Source organism: Anticarsia gemmatalis, chromosome 7 (genome assembly GCF_050436995.1).
Source record: "Anticarsia gemmatalis isolate Benzon Research Colony breed Stoneville strain chromosome 7, ilAntGemm2 primary, whole genome shotgun sequence".
In the NCBI taxonomy this organism is placed as follows: domain Eukaryota; kingdom Metazoa; phylum Arthropoda; class Insecta; order Lepidoptera; family Erebidae; genus Anticarsia; species Anticarsia gemmatalis.
Window position 1 is genome coordinate 6,474,632 of NC_134751.1, and position 13,498 is coordinate 6,488,129.

The 13,498-nt window shown below is 34.5% G+C and overlaps 3 protein-coding genes across 5 annotated transcripts; 2 read left to right on the top strand and 1 right to left on the bottom strand.

The window, feature by feature from the left end:
- The first annotated feature begins 1,357 nt into the window (after positions 1-1,357).
- EMC10 (ER membrane protein complex subunit 10) lies at positions 1,358-3,359 on the top strand. The gene is made up of 5 exons (XM_076116716.1): positions 1,358-1,593; positions 1,692-1,862; positions 1,983-2,254; positions 2,668-2,764; positions 2,963-3,359. The coding sequence occupies exons 1-5, from the start codon at positions 1,534-1,536 to the stop codon at positions 3,044-3,046; spliced, it is 684 nt and encodes a 227-aa protein (XP_075972831.1). The 5' UTR covers positions 1,358-1,533; the 3' UTR covers positions 3,047-3,359.
- A 221-nt stretch (positions 3,360-3,580) lies between these two features.
- Dbp80 (putative ATP-dependent RNA helicase Dbp80) lies at positions 3,581-5,690 on the bottom strand. Its single transcript, XM_076116714.1, has 2 exons — positions 5,551-5,690; positions 3,581-5,086 (listed from the first exon to the last, which is right to left on the bottom strand). Exon 2 carries the CDS (start codon positions 5,076-5,078, stop codon positions 3,681-3,683), a length of 1,398 nt encoding a protein of 465 aa, XP_075972829.1. The 5' UTR covers positions 5,079-5,086; positions 5,551-5,690; the 3' UTR covers positions 3,581-3,680.
- Positions 5,691-7,424: 1,734 nt separating this feature from the next.
- Positions 7,425-13,157, top strand: LOC142974409 (myo-inositol 2-dehydrogenase-like). Of its 3 annotated transcripts, none has more exons than XM_076116718.1 (7): positions 7,425-7,556; positions 10,556-10,643; positions 10,968-11,219; positions 11,372-11,679; positions 11,909-12,148; positions 12,366-12,521; positions 12,796-13,157. In XM_076116718.1, the coding sequence occupies exons 2-7, from the start codon at positions 10,564-10,566 to the stop codon at positions 12,933-12,935; spliced, it is 1,176 nt and encodes a 391-aa protein (XP_075972833.1). In that variant the 5' UTR covers positions 7,425-7,556; positions 10,556-10,563; the 3' UTR covers positions 12,936-13,157. The 3 variants fall into 3 exon arrangements, with proteins under 3 accessions (XP_075972833.1, XP_075972834.1, XP_075972832.1); XM_076116719.1 differs by lacking the exon at positions 7,425-7,556 and adding an exon at positions 9,451-9,476; XM_076116717.1 differs by lacking the exon at positions 7,425-7,556 and adding an exon at positions 10,006-10,078.
- Positions 13,158-13,498: the final 341 nt, after the last annotated feature.

The window sequence follows — 13,498 nt, forward strand, 5'->3', positions numbered from 1 at the left end:
TACAAGTTGTCTCAAGACAATCACACAATTTTATCGGAAAACAAAAAGCAATTGTAATCCCTATGGTGCGTGCCACGTTGTGTGGAATTAACAACTTAGATTGGTACGCCGTACGCTCGCCTCTAATAAGGCGAACTCTTTATCCTGACTGCCAACAATTTGTTCACACCTTCCAATACATTCCCTCGTTCACTTAACCGCTGCACGCTCTTTTGTTTTTAATTCTATATGAACCAAAATTTCAAATATTAGATTTAACTTGTCAAAATGAAACAAAATGAGACCTTTCTGTAGTATTTAATCTGTATGTTCAGAATAAGATAATATCGAGCCAATAATAATATCGAGCTAATAATAATATCGAGATGACAATGTAGTTATTTTTAAATAAAATCTTGTACCGAAGAGAACTTTTACAGGCAGACAATCAACGGATGGAAACAAGTATACAAGTGTGGTGAGACTCGAACCCACATCACCCATAGTAGTGCTACAGCAATAGTGTGGCGCAACCTTCATCAGCTACGGGTGCCCCACGCCCCATTGAAAAACTACTATCATACATAAAACAACTACATATTTGTGTGCTACACAAATATTTGGTCTGTGTAGAAATCGAACCCACAACTCGTTGTACTGCCAAGGGCTACATCAAAACCAGAAATAAAATCTAAAAGTGGTATCCTGTGCAGTACTACGAAGAGTTTACGTCGCTTTTGAGTAGTGCTTCAAAAGTACTATCAGCATAACAACGCCATCTAACAGAGCATCGCAAAATTAGCAAGGTGCCTTTGAACGCGGCGCGCTTTGCGCTATCAAAGTCTACATCAGAGGACAAAGACCGAACGTTAGGAGAGGACTCGCGGCCTACCTCACCTGGAGAAAAGTACCTATTATGAGTTACGTGATTACCAGTAGAGCTAAGCAGCATCAACAGCGGTCAATTAACTATAGCGCTACGAAGGTAACAGTAGTGCAGACAGTATAATGTGACTGAAGGTACCCAATGAACTGAAATAATTATGCCAGGTCATACGGTAAACTTATTCTACGCGTATAATAAGAAGCGGATATTATAAAAATCTTCCAAGAAATAACAAGCCACATACGCGCACAATGTTCTAATGTTATCTAAACTTTGAAATATATGCCTTTTGAACTCAAAGGGCATTATTTTCGTGCGTTATTGTTTTTAATCATTCTTATTTTATTGTTGGAAATATTTTTTTGTTATTCCGTTTTACGGCTCTGTGATCTAGCACTTTTGAGTATTGTTGGAATTATAAATAATTGTTGCCACTATAAATAATGTGTCAAAACTAGTCAAGTGAATTGACATTTGAGTTTTGACAGACAATGACAATTATTATTGACAATTTCCTCTATCGACTGTAGCATAACCTAAAATTGTTTCTGAAATTATATGAAAGAAACAATATTTTTACTGCTAATTCTCTCGTATTTATAAAATTATATTTACCCTTTCTTTAGCCCTACCGTTACTGAAGTTAAAGTATTCGGTGTCTGAGAAAGATGCAGTCACGATTAGTTTCAATTCTGTGTTTTTATTTCCTTGGACTATTCAATTATGCGGTAAGCCTGTAACAAATCCATTTTTACTGAAACACTATCTTCAATTTAATAATAATCGTTTACAAAATGTATTCATGAAACAACTTCCTAATTTTCAGACCTGTATTGACTATGACGGATGGTTAAACATTAAAATTGAGCACTCAATCAATTGTAACACTGAAAAATATTGTTCCCGAGGAAATATTTCCTTAAAAAGCATTCGTGCTGGTGCAGGAGCAATCATAGACCAAATACCTTTTACCAAAGAACACATTGATGAATTGAAGGTGAGTTTTAACACAGTGGAAATTTAGACACAAGACATTATATGTGTTATTTTGCTTATTGTGTATTTGCATATATATTTAAGAGAATAGTTTGTATAATATAATAATTGTTGGTTACAGAGTTTAGCTGAGATTGATGGATTCTACACCATAAGAACTGTTGTCACATCTGCAGATAATACCAGAGGAACAGATTTCCTGTCATCAGTGAAAGCTGGTTCTTTCATTGCCAATGGACTCACTGATGTGATAAATGCTTGGGTACTACCTAATGGTGCTGTGACTGCAGTCAGTTTCCAAGTGACCAACTCTTCCCAACCCATGCAGAAGGGCAGCAATGGCTTTAAAATAAATTCCAGTTTTTATCTTCGTTATGTAGAACAGGCCCCTGTGTAAGTGAACATATTCCTAACTAGCTGACCCGCGCAACTTCGCTTGCGTCACCTAAGAGAATGGGTCATAATTTTCCCCGTTTTTGTAACATTTTTCGTTGCTACTCCGCTCCTAATGACCGTAGCGTGATGTAATATAGCCTAAAGCCTTCCTCGATAAATGGGCTATCTAACACTGAAATAATTTTTCAAATCGGACCAGTAGTTCCTGAGATTAGCGCGTTCAAACAAACAAACAAACAAACAAACTCTTCAGCTTTATTATATTAGTATAGATTTGCTAACACTACCTGTATTTTATTATACTATGTATGTATATTTCATTTACTTAACTTTATGTTTTGTATATTTGGCTTAGCTTTTTTTATATCCATTTAGCTTTAAATGTTAACATAATATTGTTTAATTTTCAGACCTGATACTGCTTCATATATTCAGAAGCTGGAGCGTGAAAGAGAAGCCAGGGAGAAGGGTGAATTGAAGGACAACAGATCATTCTTAGCCAAATATGTAAGTATACTGGCCTCTTCTGCACATATGGTGCAAAGAAAAATTATCTGTCTTATACAGCAGCATCAAGCATCATTTTGAATAAACATACCAATTATATGTGCAAATTCTGCTGTGATTTTAAAAATTCAAACCACTTTTTGTTTTCATATGATTATGAAAAAGTTTGTTATACTAACTATTTATTTCTTTTTTCAGTGGATGTACATTGTGCCCATCGCCATATTTGTAATGATCTCAGGAGCAACCAATCCTGAACCTGCTGGTCAGGGTGCACGATAAAAAAGTGTTTGGTTTTAGTCAAAATTTATTTATATCTGTAGACTAAGAATGTTTAATTACCTGATACTTTTCAACTTTCCTATTGTTGTGTTTAAATTGCCTATTTTACTTAGCAAAACTGTTATACTGTTATTATAAATGAGATCAATCTTTAGTTCTGTTAGGTTGAAGAAGAAGTGAAGGATGAAGAACAAACAAATTACTGTGACTGTGCAACATAGAATGAAGTATTTATTTCTTTAACTCTTAAGGTATACCATTTTCAAATATGTATTATGTTAAAGCTAAGTAATATTACAATTGATTAGGGACACTCAATTTGTTTCATTTTCCTCTTTGTCATTTAGCTATTAAAACTTATTGTACCAACACAATCCAGCAAATTAACTAACTAAATCAGAGTTCGTAAATGTATCAATATAGCAATAAATAAACAACATTAAACTGCTACCCCTCTTTAAAAATGTTGATAATGGCCATCCTTCATATATTATGAATTATATGAAAATAGGCGATGATAATAAAACAAAGAAGAATTAGCATACAAACATTAGTTATTTATTATTTAGCAAATATATGTTACTGTAACAAGGTAAATCTTATAAATAATACTTAATCACGTAAGTAAAAATGCTTATGCCCCAATTTTCTCAATTTCTTCAGCATCTTCAATGTCAAGAAGTTGTATTTTTTTACCAAAGTGACTTTCAATTTCTTTACAAATTTCCATAGTTTGAGCTGAATCTACCAAGTTAATAGCAATACCGGCTTTGCCGAATCGTCCTGTACGACCAATCCTATGCAGATAAGTCTCACAGTCTGCTTTCTTTTCCATGTCCATTGGCATATCAAAGTTAACAACTAATGTTACTTGTTCTACATCAATACCACGGGACAAAACATTGGTTGTGATAAGAACCTTCTCCAGGCCAGCTCTAAATCGGTCAAGCACTGCAATTCTTTGTTCAACTGTTAATTCACCAGACAAAACAGCAACTGAATGTCCATCTTTAGACATTTTCTCTGATAACCAACTGGCAGTTTTTCTTGTATGGCAAAATATAATTGCTTGACCAATTGTTATGACTCCATAAATATTGCAAATGGCTCTATATTTTTCTTCTGGACTTTTGCATTTGACATAGTATTGTTTAATATTATCCAAAGATTCTTCTTCTCTTAGCAACCTAATGATGATAGGATTAGGAACAATAATTTCAGCAAATTCCATCACAGCTGTGTCGTAAGTTGCAGAGAAAAACATCATCTGGCATGTTGTGGGCAAACATTTATGAATACGAATACATTGGTCTTGATGTCCCTGTCTGTCTATCATTACATCAGCCTCATCTAGCACAAATACTTTTATTTTGCTCATATCAAACATGCCAAATTTCACACCCCAATCTAGCATTTTTCCGGGGGTACCTATTATGATGTGATCATTAATTTTAGTTCCCTTTGGTACTTCTTCACCTCTTACAGCATACTTAAGCTTGATTTCTGGGCAAAACTTTGCCATTTTAGCAGCAACCTCTCCTGTTTGTATAGCAAGCTCATATGTAGGACTTAAACAAAGTACTTGAGGATAATTCTTAGTAGCATCCACTCTGCTTAGCATAGCCAAAACAAATGCAGCAGTTTTACCAGTACCAGACTGGGATTGAGCAATCATGTTCTGAGGGGGGTCTGCCAACAGAGTCGGCAAAGCTGTCTCTTGGATTTTAGAAGGAGCATTAAATCCCATAGCATATACACCTTTCAGTAAGTTAGGTTTTAAGTGTAGAGCTTCAAATGTCTTGACAGAATACAGGGGAGAGTTTGGATCTTTTCTTTGAACCTCAATATCCAACTTTGATTCAACCAAACCCTGTCTTATTATTTTCATTAACAGCGAAGTGTCAGCTGGATTTGCTGCATCAACAGATTCTTCAGATTCCGCTGTCTGATTGAAATCTTTTTTTAAGCCAAGTCCAGCTATTTTATTTGTAACCTCCAACTCCTCCGCCTTTTGTCCCCATTGATTCGCCATTGTATAGCCTAAAAGAAGATTTGATTGGAACATTATTTGATATAAAAATGTATTAGAGCTTACAGTCAAGGTAGACTTCTGTAAATAAAAAAAAAACCTTTGATTGCATAGACATTATATATATTATAAATACTACGCTGGTACTCATTGAAAATCTGTTTTAATGTTGATAAACGTTTTGGGACCATCCTGTGCACTGTTAGTAACCGTCAAAGTTTAAGATTATCGAAAACGGTGGTTCTAGAACTTCACCAGTAAAAAACAAGCCGGTAACATATTTTCCGTTACAGTTGGATTTATTATTTCGTGAGACAAGAAGAATTTTTACACTTGGACATCGAAAGTCACGTAAACTCAAACTTTTCCGGTAAGAATGTCTTTGTTTTTATGAATGCAAAGATCTAATTCTAACCAAATACAACAAAAAGGCATTTAAACAATTTAAAGGGATCTAAAGTAGCACTATACTTACTTCTTTAATGTCCACTCAATTAAAAAAGGCTAACAAAACTTGAATATCCTCAACTTTACACGCCAATGCAGACGAGAGTAACAGGGAAACCAGAAAGAAAGTAAACTAACCCGCGACGTAGATGTCAAAAAGACGGCACCACAGATTATAAATACGAACATAAAATGAACAATTTTTAATATTGACCATAGTCTACATTCTAATAACCAACACAACGGTAACTTAGGTCTGTAAATCAGTACCTACGTCCTCTCCATGCTACCAATTCATAAATAAGAGGCATTATTAATCTTAGTTTTCGTTTTTAAAATTGTTTTGCAAATTAAGGTTTCACTGATTTAATATTTTGAACCATAAAACTCTGTCTTGGGGAATACCCGACTCAAAACGTGATAAATATTACTACATATATACTTTTACTATTCTGTGGTATTAAATATTTTTAAGAAGTAATGAAACATAAGTAAGCTAGTTAACCAACTCGTATTTGGCCTCCGGGTAGAGCCCCTTGCCTAGCAGTGGCATATTAATGGGTAATTTATTTTGATGAAAATATACTCCTACAGCTTGGTCTAATGTAGTAGAATTTGTAAAACTCATAATGTCATAAAATATGTTTATTCTTTTAAATTGATTTGGCATTAAATTGAGTTTATTAACTTGTAAGTATACTGTTCACTCGTGTTCTGTTATCTCTTCAAAACGATTTTCTGATAATAATAATAGCTAATGGGATCAAGAAGATTCTAGCCGTTTATGGCGTCTAGAGGTGCTCAGCTCGTATCCTATGCGCTATGTCAAGTTAAAGCATCGTACCACATTTCGTAGATACAATTGATTTTAAAATATTTAGGTACTGGTCTATTCTCAAAAATATAATCGCGGATGCCATATACCTTAACTTTGAGTTTTACTTTAATCTACAAGAGCCTACTTAGAATTTTTAAGGACCCAGTGCCTTATTAGTATCCTGGAGAGCGAAGTAGTTACAAACTAGCTGTTAGTATTAGGTCCTCAGACTATAGCTATCTGTGTTAAGTATTATTACTAATAAAGAAAGGTGCAAATTAATGCAGAATAAAAATAGTATGCGTAAGCATACTTTCGTTTAATATAATACATTATACCTACTTAATACAGGAATTAACGAAACTGCTAAGCCTGCGGCATGTGTACCTATCCTGCGCCAAAAAGTCTGGCAAAACACGGTAAAATTGATGTTCAAGTTAATTCCCATTGTACAATCTGAAATTGTTTATTGTATTTTCACTACTATAGCTATTATATAGTATAGTATATATAGTGGATGTGCCTTGAAAATTATATTATGTTTCTAAAACAACAATATTTTCTATTTACACGACCCTACAATTAACCTATTGCTATGATAAGGGTAATAAATGTATTATAATATCTAAATGGAAATGAAAATGTGTGTCAGTGACAGCTGGTTATATTTTTTGAAAATTAATAGATATTAGAAACTAATAAACTTTATTAGACTGATTTCGTGAGAAGCAAATGCTGCTTTAGTGGGCTTAAGGCTACCCCAAAACACTCACCATTATTTCATTGCAAACACTCTCAAAAAAAATTCTTGATCGGTCACTAGCTGGATGCATTCACCTGTGGTGCACACAGGTGGTAAGTTCAATTATAAATGAAAGAGACTAGATCCACAGACAGATTTTGGGAATGCAGTTGTGTAATATTTTTTTTATATCATAACTTAGATAATGTGTCAGCGCACCCGTTATACCGTTTTGGACTATGGTCTCAACTTCTCAAGAAGCTATTCCGCAAGTTTACTAGTCAAATAGTACAGAAAACATCTTGAAGACATAAACAAGCGAAACCGCAGAAACAACTAGATTTTCATAAAAAGCGGTTATTACAATTCTACTGCGTTGACAGATATTGTTTACAATATTTAACCCCGTAGTATATAAAACCATCCAACCAACAGCCCTGGCAATAACAATTCCTTGATCGTGTACAGTGAATATGTAAGTAACACAACTATTTCTAGAATAATCATCCATCATCGTTTCTTTTAATTGTTCACTCAGGGCATTATTAATTTATTAAAAACTGTTTTTTCTCATTATCATGACATTGGGATTATAATTTTGGTAAATAAAATTATGGTACAAAACCCCTCCCAAAACACTCTTTTCTGACTGTTCGGAAGATAAATAAGTTCAATAAATTAAAAAATCGAGCAAAATATCGTGTCTAGTGCCCAAATAATATTTTCATCCAGATTCCAGTGATTCGTTAAATCAAACTAGGTATGTACCTACTTGGTAGTTGAAAATGTCATGACTACACCCCATGACATTTTCATCTACCAAGTAGGTACATACCTAGTTTGATTAAAGGAATGTTTCCGTGATCTCCCCGTGGCCTCAGGAGCGCCAACTCCTCCTCCAAACCTCCTTTAATTTTTTTTATATACCTATTGAATAATTCACACTATGTACTTATTCTGTGAACCGTATTTTGTTTCTTTTACTTTCCGACTTTGCTGACGACTGAGGAAAAAAGATTTGTTAAGAATTACATCAAATTGTTCGCGCGGGGGGTGCACTGAACACCAAATTTTTGGTGTAACTAAATAAGATATGGATTTCACTATAATGTTAATTTGTATTGCACCGTACGTAATATCCATGTTTCCTTGGACTGCATCCAACTGCAGCCCGAAAGTACCAGTAACTGTAGTACCTACCTATTGCGAAAGATACCTATGATACTTCAATAGCATCCCTATACTTTCTTAAGGATTCAGTTTTTCAGAATTAAAAAAATAATAGAGACATAAGAAATAAAACCATGTTTACAACCTTAAACTTGTTTTCTTCCACATAATAATATTAAAATTATCTTATCTGCCGACAATTATGTAACGAGCTTGTAAAGATCAGCTTAATCTACAGCTATTATGTGTAATTGAAAACATCCAATTATATTATATTTAATTCCTTTCTTATCATTAAGTAGTCAGATACACATGCTATCTGTAATTGTCAACTTTATAGTACATCCATGTACAACCAACTATCGTGGAATAGGATGAATATCCTTATGTCCTAGTCAATTTCTTTTTTATGAACTCTATACGTTACCATTCCTAGTCCTCACATCAAACGACGCAAAACAATTTTTAAAAAATCTTTATTTAACAACTTTTAAAGAAAAAGTAACTTAAAGAAATATTCACACATTCACAATTACTTAATTAAATCACGACCTGTATAGAACCTACATGCCTCCTGGACTAAAGTACAAGACAGGCTTCATCAACAATGTTAACAGTGTACCTACTTTTAGTTACACCTTTGCATACCTAATACTAAACGTGTTTCCCACAATACCTGTAGTTTCTACTCAAAGAAAATGTATCTATCTACATCGTACGTCGTCGGTATAGCGAATTGCTGTAGGTACCTACTAAAAAATGAAATCGTTTGTAAAACTCCACATGTCTGTACATCACTATCACTAAAATTGCAGATAAAAAATAATGCCCCCCGTAGCACCTGTCTGCTGGCGATTAACTCAAAAACTAGGTACCTATTAAATAATTTTATACCTACTCTTTTTACTTATGGACAGATACATTCAAAAATAAAATCCTTATGTACCTATTAAATACCAAAACCTTAATAATGGCCAATTAGGCCATTATTAAGGTTTTGTGCGTATGAACTGAAATATTCTGATAATCGCTGAAGATGTTAAAAAACGGCTAACCATAATAATATATTGTTTGGGGACTATTGGGGACCCCCATGATATTTTTGTGTTAATTTTAGTATTTGTTGTTATAGTGGCAACAGATTTACATAATTATGGCTATTGCGGTTTATGAGATACAGACTGGTGATAGACGGACGGACAGAACGACAGCGGAGGTTTAGTAGGTAATAGGGTGCCGTTTTTACTTGAAACGAGCTACAGAAACACTTAGATACACAGGTCCGCTAGAAAGTAGTATTACAAAATAGAAGATAGACAGATCTTCCAAGTGAAGAACATTTCTATGAGTATTTTTTCATATGTTTGTTGTAATAAATTGTTATATTTTGAGCTTCTAGAGGTTTGCTGTGTTTAATTTAATTTATTCAAAAGTTTCGGAAAATATGTAACCATTACTACTCACGAGGGCACGAGTACTACTTCTACTATATTCCGTACCTATACCTACTATCAAGTTATAAATAATTCGAATCTTTTTACTGTGCGACTGTCGTCGTCGGGTGCAAACTGTGTAATATACTCATAGATAGGTACTGCTAGACCAATGTTGATATAATTAAGGAAATAGATTAAAACTCAGAGTTGTTTTTTTTTCATAAGTCTATCGCAAAAAAAACGAATTAAAGACAAGTAGAGCCGTGCAGATCTGCTAGTGAAATTATATCTAAGTCATAACTTAATCGATAATCGCAGGCACGAATATTGCACAGTCATCAGACATTGGCGGTTCGCAACATGTCCCTGCTTAAAAAGATAATTGTCGCAGGTAGGTACTATATAGATTTATCAGTCTAGCCCAATAAATCATTTATCGGAAAAAGTGTAGGTAAATTCAGATCAAATCCAAAATCGCTACCAGTTTAAGTAAGTTTAACAAGTACAATTATAGTAATATCATGACTTGTAAAACGAATACCTAACTAGGTAGGTAGTTCCAGTTATAAGTTTAGTAGGTACCCAAATCTAATTAAAATAACATAAAAAGGCTTGGTGCCTTTTTATGTTATTTTAATTAGATTATACAAACTAACTATGTTTGCTAAAAGTCTACTGGAGACAGGCTACGAAACTTAAACCTTGATTCAAATGTATCCATGGCAATTTGTGTGCCATTTATCATGTAGTTCATAAAATTACTATGATGAGTGAAAACAAGGTCATAAAACATTAAAGATAAGATATTCAAAATTATATAAAAACCAAGAGCAATTTGTGTTTCTCACCATTTGGCAAAATTTTGCAGCATTTGTAATGGCCACCAAGAAGTTTGCCGGACCGTCCCCGTACGAGCTGCCCCAAACGTACCCTGAACAAGATTATCTGCACACCGAGTAAGTAACTACCCATCAGATATTATAAGCATTATGTAACGATGCAATACTTAATAATAAAAGTTGGCCGATACTAGTTTATAAATATTTTTCTATGCAGCCGAGTTATGGAAATATACCTCTACTTAAAGTTAGGTACATCCAAGAATCTTCAACTTGGGATCGACTGTGAAATTATAATCTCTTGGTTATCAAAAAGTTTACTAATTGCAGTTTACTGTAGATACATTTTGACCTAATCTTTTTTTATGAATATCCACCAGAGGTGCCGCTAGAAACGGCGGGTTAGGGCTTCTTAAATAACATTCATTTTGTCTATTACAGCTATGTTAACAACGTGACCACTAACATAGCATCTAAGACAATCAACGCGCCTCTCGTTGGGGCCATATTCGGACTTGGTCGTGCTGGCTCTATTCACCTTACCAGCCTTATTAATAACCCACGAGTTATCCTAAAATATGTAGTCGACGAGCGTGTCGACAGATTCAATGATTTGAAAAAATACTGGCAACTAAGTGACGACGTCGTCTTTATTACACCAAAGGAAGCCTCACGAGTCTATAAAGACAAGAGGTAAGTTAAACTTTTTTAAAGCCCTTAGGTAATTTATGTCCCTTTGTGGTAAACACGTATCTACTTAATTATCTACTCACATGACCTATTTACTGTATGAGATACTTATCTAATTTTAAATTAAGTACCTAATAAAGATATTGGTGATACAGTGTCAAAGTGGTCTTCATAGCATCTACGACTTGGACCCACCATGATATCGTTGTCAATGCGATTGCAAATGATAAGGACGTATTTTGCGAGAAGCCCATCGCTGAGAACATTGAAGAAACAAGGAAATGCTATGAAGTCGCCAAGTCTAAGGGCAGGGTACTCTTCTCTGCTTTCAACCGCCGCTTCGATCCAGCTTATAGAGGATTGAAAGACAGAGTCAGAAAAGGCGAAGTCGGACACGTACAAATTCTGAAAGTCACCGCCAGAGATTCTCCTCTGCCTTCTATTCCTTACTTAAAGACATCAGGTAAAAATGTTATGAAATTATAATCGAAAAAAAAAGTTTACCGCACATTGATTAATGCAATCAATTATTTTTCTAATAAATTATTAATTGGATCCATTCCAGGCACGTACCTATGTTTCAAACTCAAAATAACTTTTGTTTCGTGAACTTCGTACAAAGTATTTGAAATAGTCATATGTATATTACTTAAAGTTCTTTAAAAACAATACATTACATCCTTTTTCGGCAGGTGGTGTGTTCCACGATTGCCTTGTGCATGACTTTGACATGGCCTGCTGGGTGCTTGGAGAATTGCCTTGTCGCGTCCAGGCATCGGCCACTGCCCTGGTGCCTGAAATAAAAGCTATTGATGACTTCGACACTATCGCCTTCTTGCTCACCTATCCGTCAGGAACTGTTGTCCTTGGTGATAACAGCCGTTTCTCTGCCTACGGCTATGACCAAAGATTAGAAGTTTTTGGCAACAAAGGTAAAGTTCTATTGCTTTTAATTAGTTGGAAGATACCATTAAATTTGAGCTAAAATGCCTTCTCGTCAATTTGCATGTTAATGTAGAGATGAATTACTTACTATCGCAAGACATACCTAATATTTTCAATTGCAATTTTGTGTCTTTACAGCAAATTAGTAATTAATTATTTAGGTAATTAAGTTGGTATTTACTTTCTAGCATGTTATGATTTCAGGTATGATTAAGGTTGAAAACGAAAAACCGTATCACTCTACCGAGTCTTACATTGGTCATGAAGGTATAAAACACAGCCCCATCTACTACTCGTTCCCTTCACGCTTCAAGGTCGCCTACCAGAGAGAATTAGAGCACTTCCTAGATGTCGTCAATAGTGAGTTGTTGAATATTATTAAATTACTAGATTCTCACTCGCGTGGAGCTTCACCCACTCCGGGATAGAATTTCCAAAAATCCTCTCCTAGTGCTCCTCTACACTTCCTAAGAAAACTACATAGCAAATTTCAACTTTCCACACTCAGTAGTTTCGGCTGTGCGTTGTCCATCAGTCAGTCACTTAGTAACGGAAGAGCTTTATTTATTATCGATTTTTTACTATTTTAGATACGTACATTGCTGAAATATTAATGAGTTTTTCCTTTATTCAGATGGAGTCCCAATTGAAGTGACAGACTACCAAACACTCGCGATCAGCAAAATCGCAACTGCAGCTGAAGAAAGTGCTCGCACTGGAAAATCTATTGAACTTGACTGGAGCAAGGATAATATTCCCGCCAATTATTCATAATTATGCTACCTATAATAAAAATAAATAAATACAAACATTCACAAAATTCACATTCACAATTATTTTTGCTTAAGAATGGAACTACTTACTTGATAATACTTCTTATGTTCAGTAAAGCAACTGGAAAACGAAACTTTTTAATAGTTAACACGTCATAAAGTCAGGTTTTATGTATCCTGTACTTGAACTATGTAATTAAACGATTAAAATAAAAACTTTTAAACCTTACTCAAACATTTCCCTACACTTCTTACTTCTAACGCTTTAATTTGTACCTACTGTAATATAACCATTGTTATACCTGAAGGTGTAGACGCAGGTGTGTAAAATACACTCATGTTTCGCCATTACCAACATTAGTCCCATGTAATAGAAGGTGTTGTCATTGACCGGGCATAATACCAAAATCCGGACTACTATTGAGGAATATTCTAATTAAAATTATAAAAGACCAATACTATTTGATGATACGGGAATCGGACCCGCAACCTAATGATCACCAACCGGATACTCTACCAAACGCGCCACAATAGTAATCAGTTTGTAGAAATAATTTCTACACA

Bases quoted from the DNA above. Each gene is read 5' to 3' on its own strand.
- EMC10 (XM_076116716.1), top strand. From the start codon at position 1,534: ATGCAGTCACGATTAGTTTCAATTCTGTGTTTTTATTTCCTTGGACTA. The intron at 1,594-1,691 runs GTAAGCCTGTAA...CCTAATTTTCAG, and splicing joins TTGGACTATTCAATTATGCG to ACCTGTATTGACTATGACGG. The intron at 2,765-2,962 runs GTAAGTATACTG...TTCTTTTTTCAG, and splicing joins GATCATTCTTAGCCAAATAT to TGGATGTACATTGTGCCCAT.
- Dbp80 (XM_076116714.1), bottom strand. From the start codon at position 5,078: ATGGCGAATCAATGGGGACAAAAGGCGGAGGAGTTGGAGGTTACAAAT.
- LOC142974409 (XM_076116717.1), top strand. From the start codon at position 10,048: ATGTCCCTGCTTAAAAAGATAATTGTCGCAG. The intron at 11,220-11,371 runs GTAAGTTAAACT...TTGGTGATACAG, and splicing joins CGAGTCTATAAAGACAAGAG to TGTCAAAGTGGTCTTCATAG. The intron at 12,522-12,795 runs GTGAGTTGTTGA...TCCTTTATTCAG, and splicing joins CTTCCTAGATGTCGTCAATA to ATGGAGTCCCAATTGAAGTG.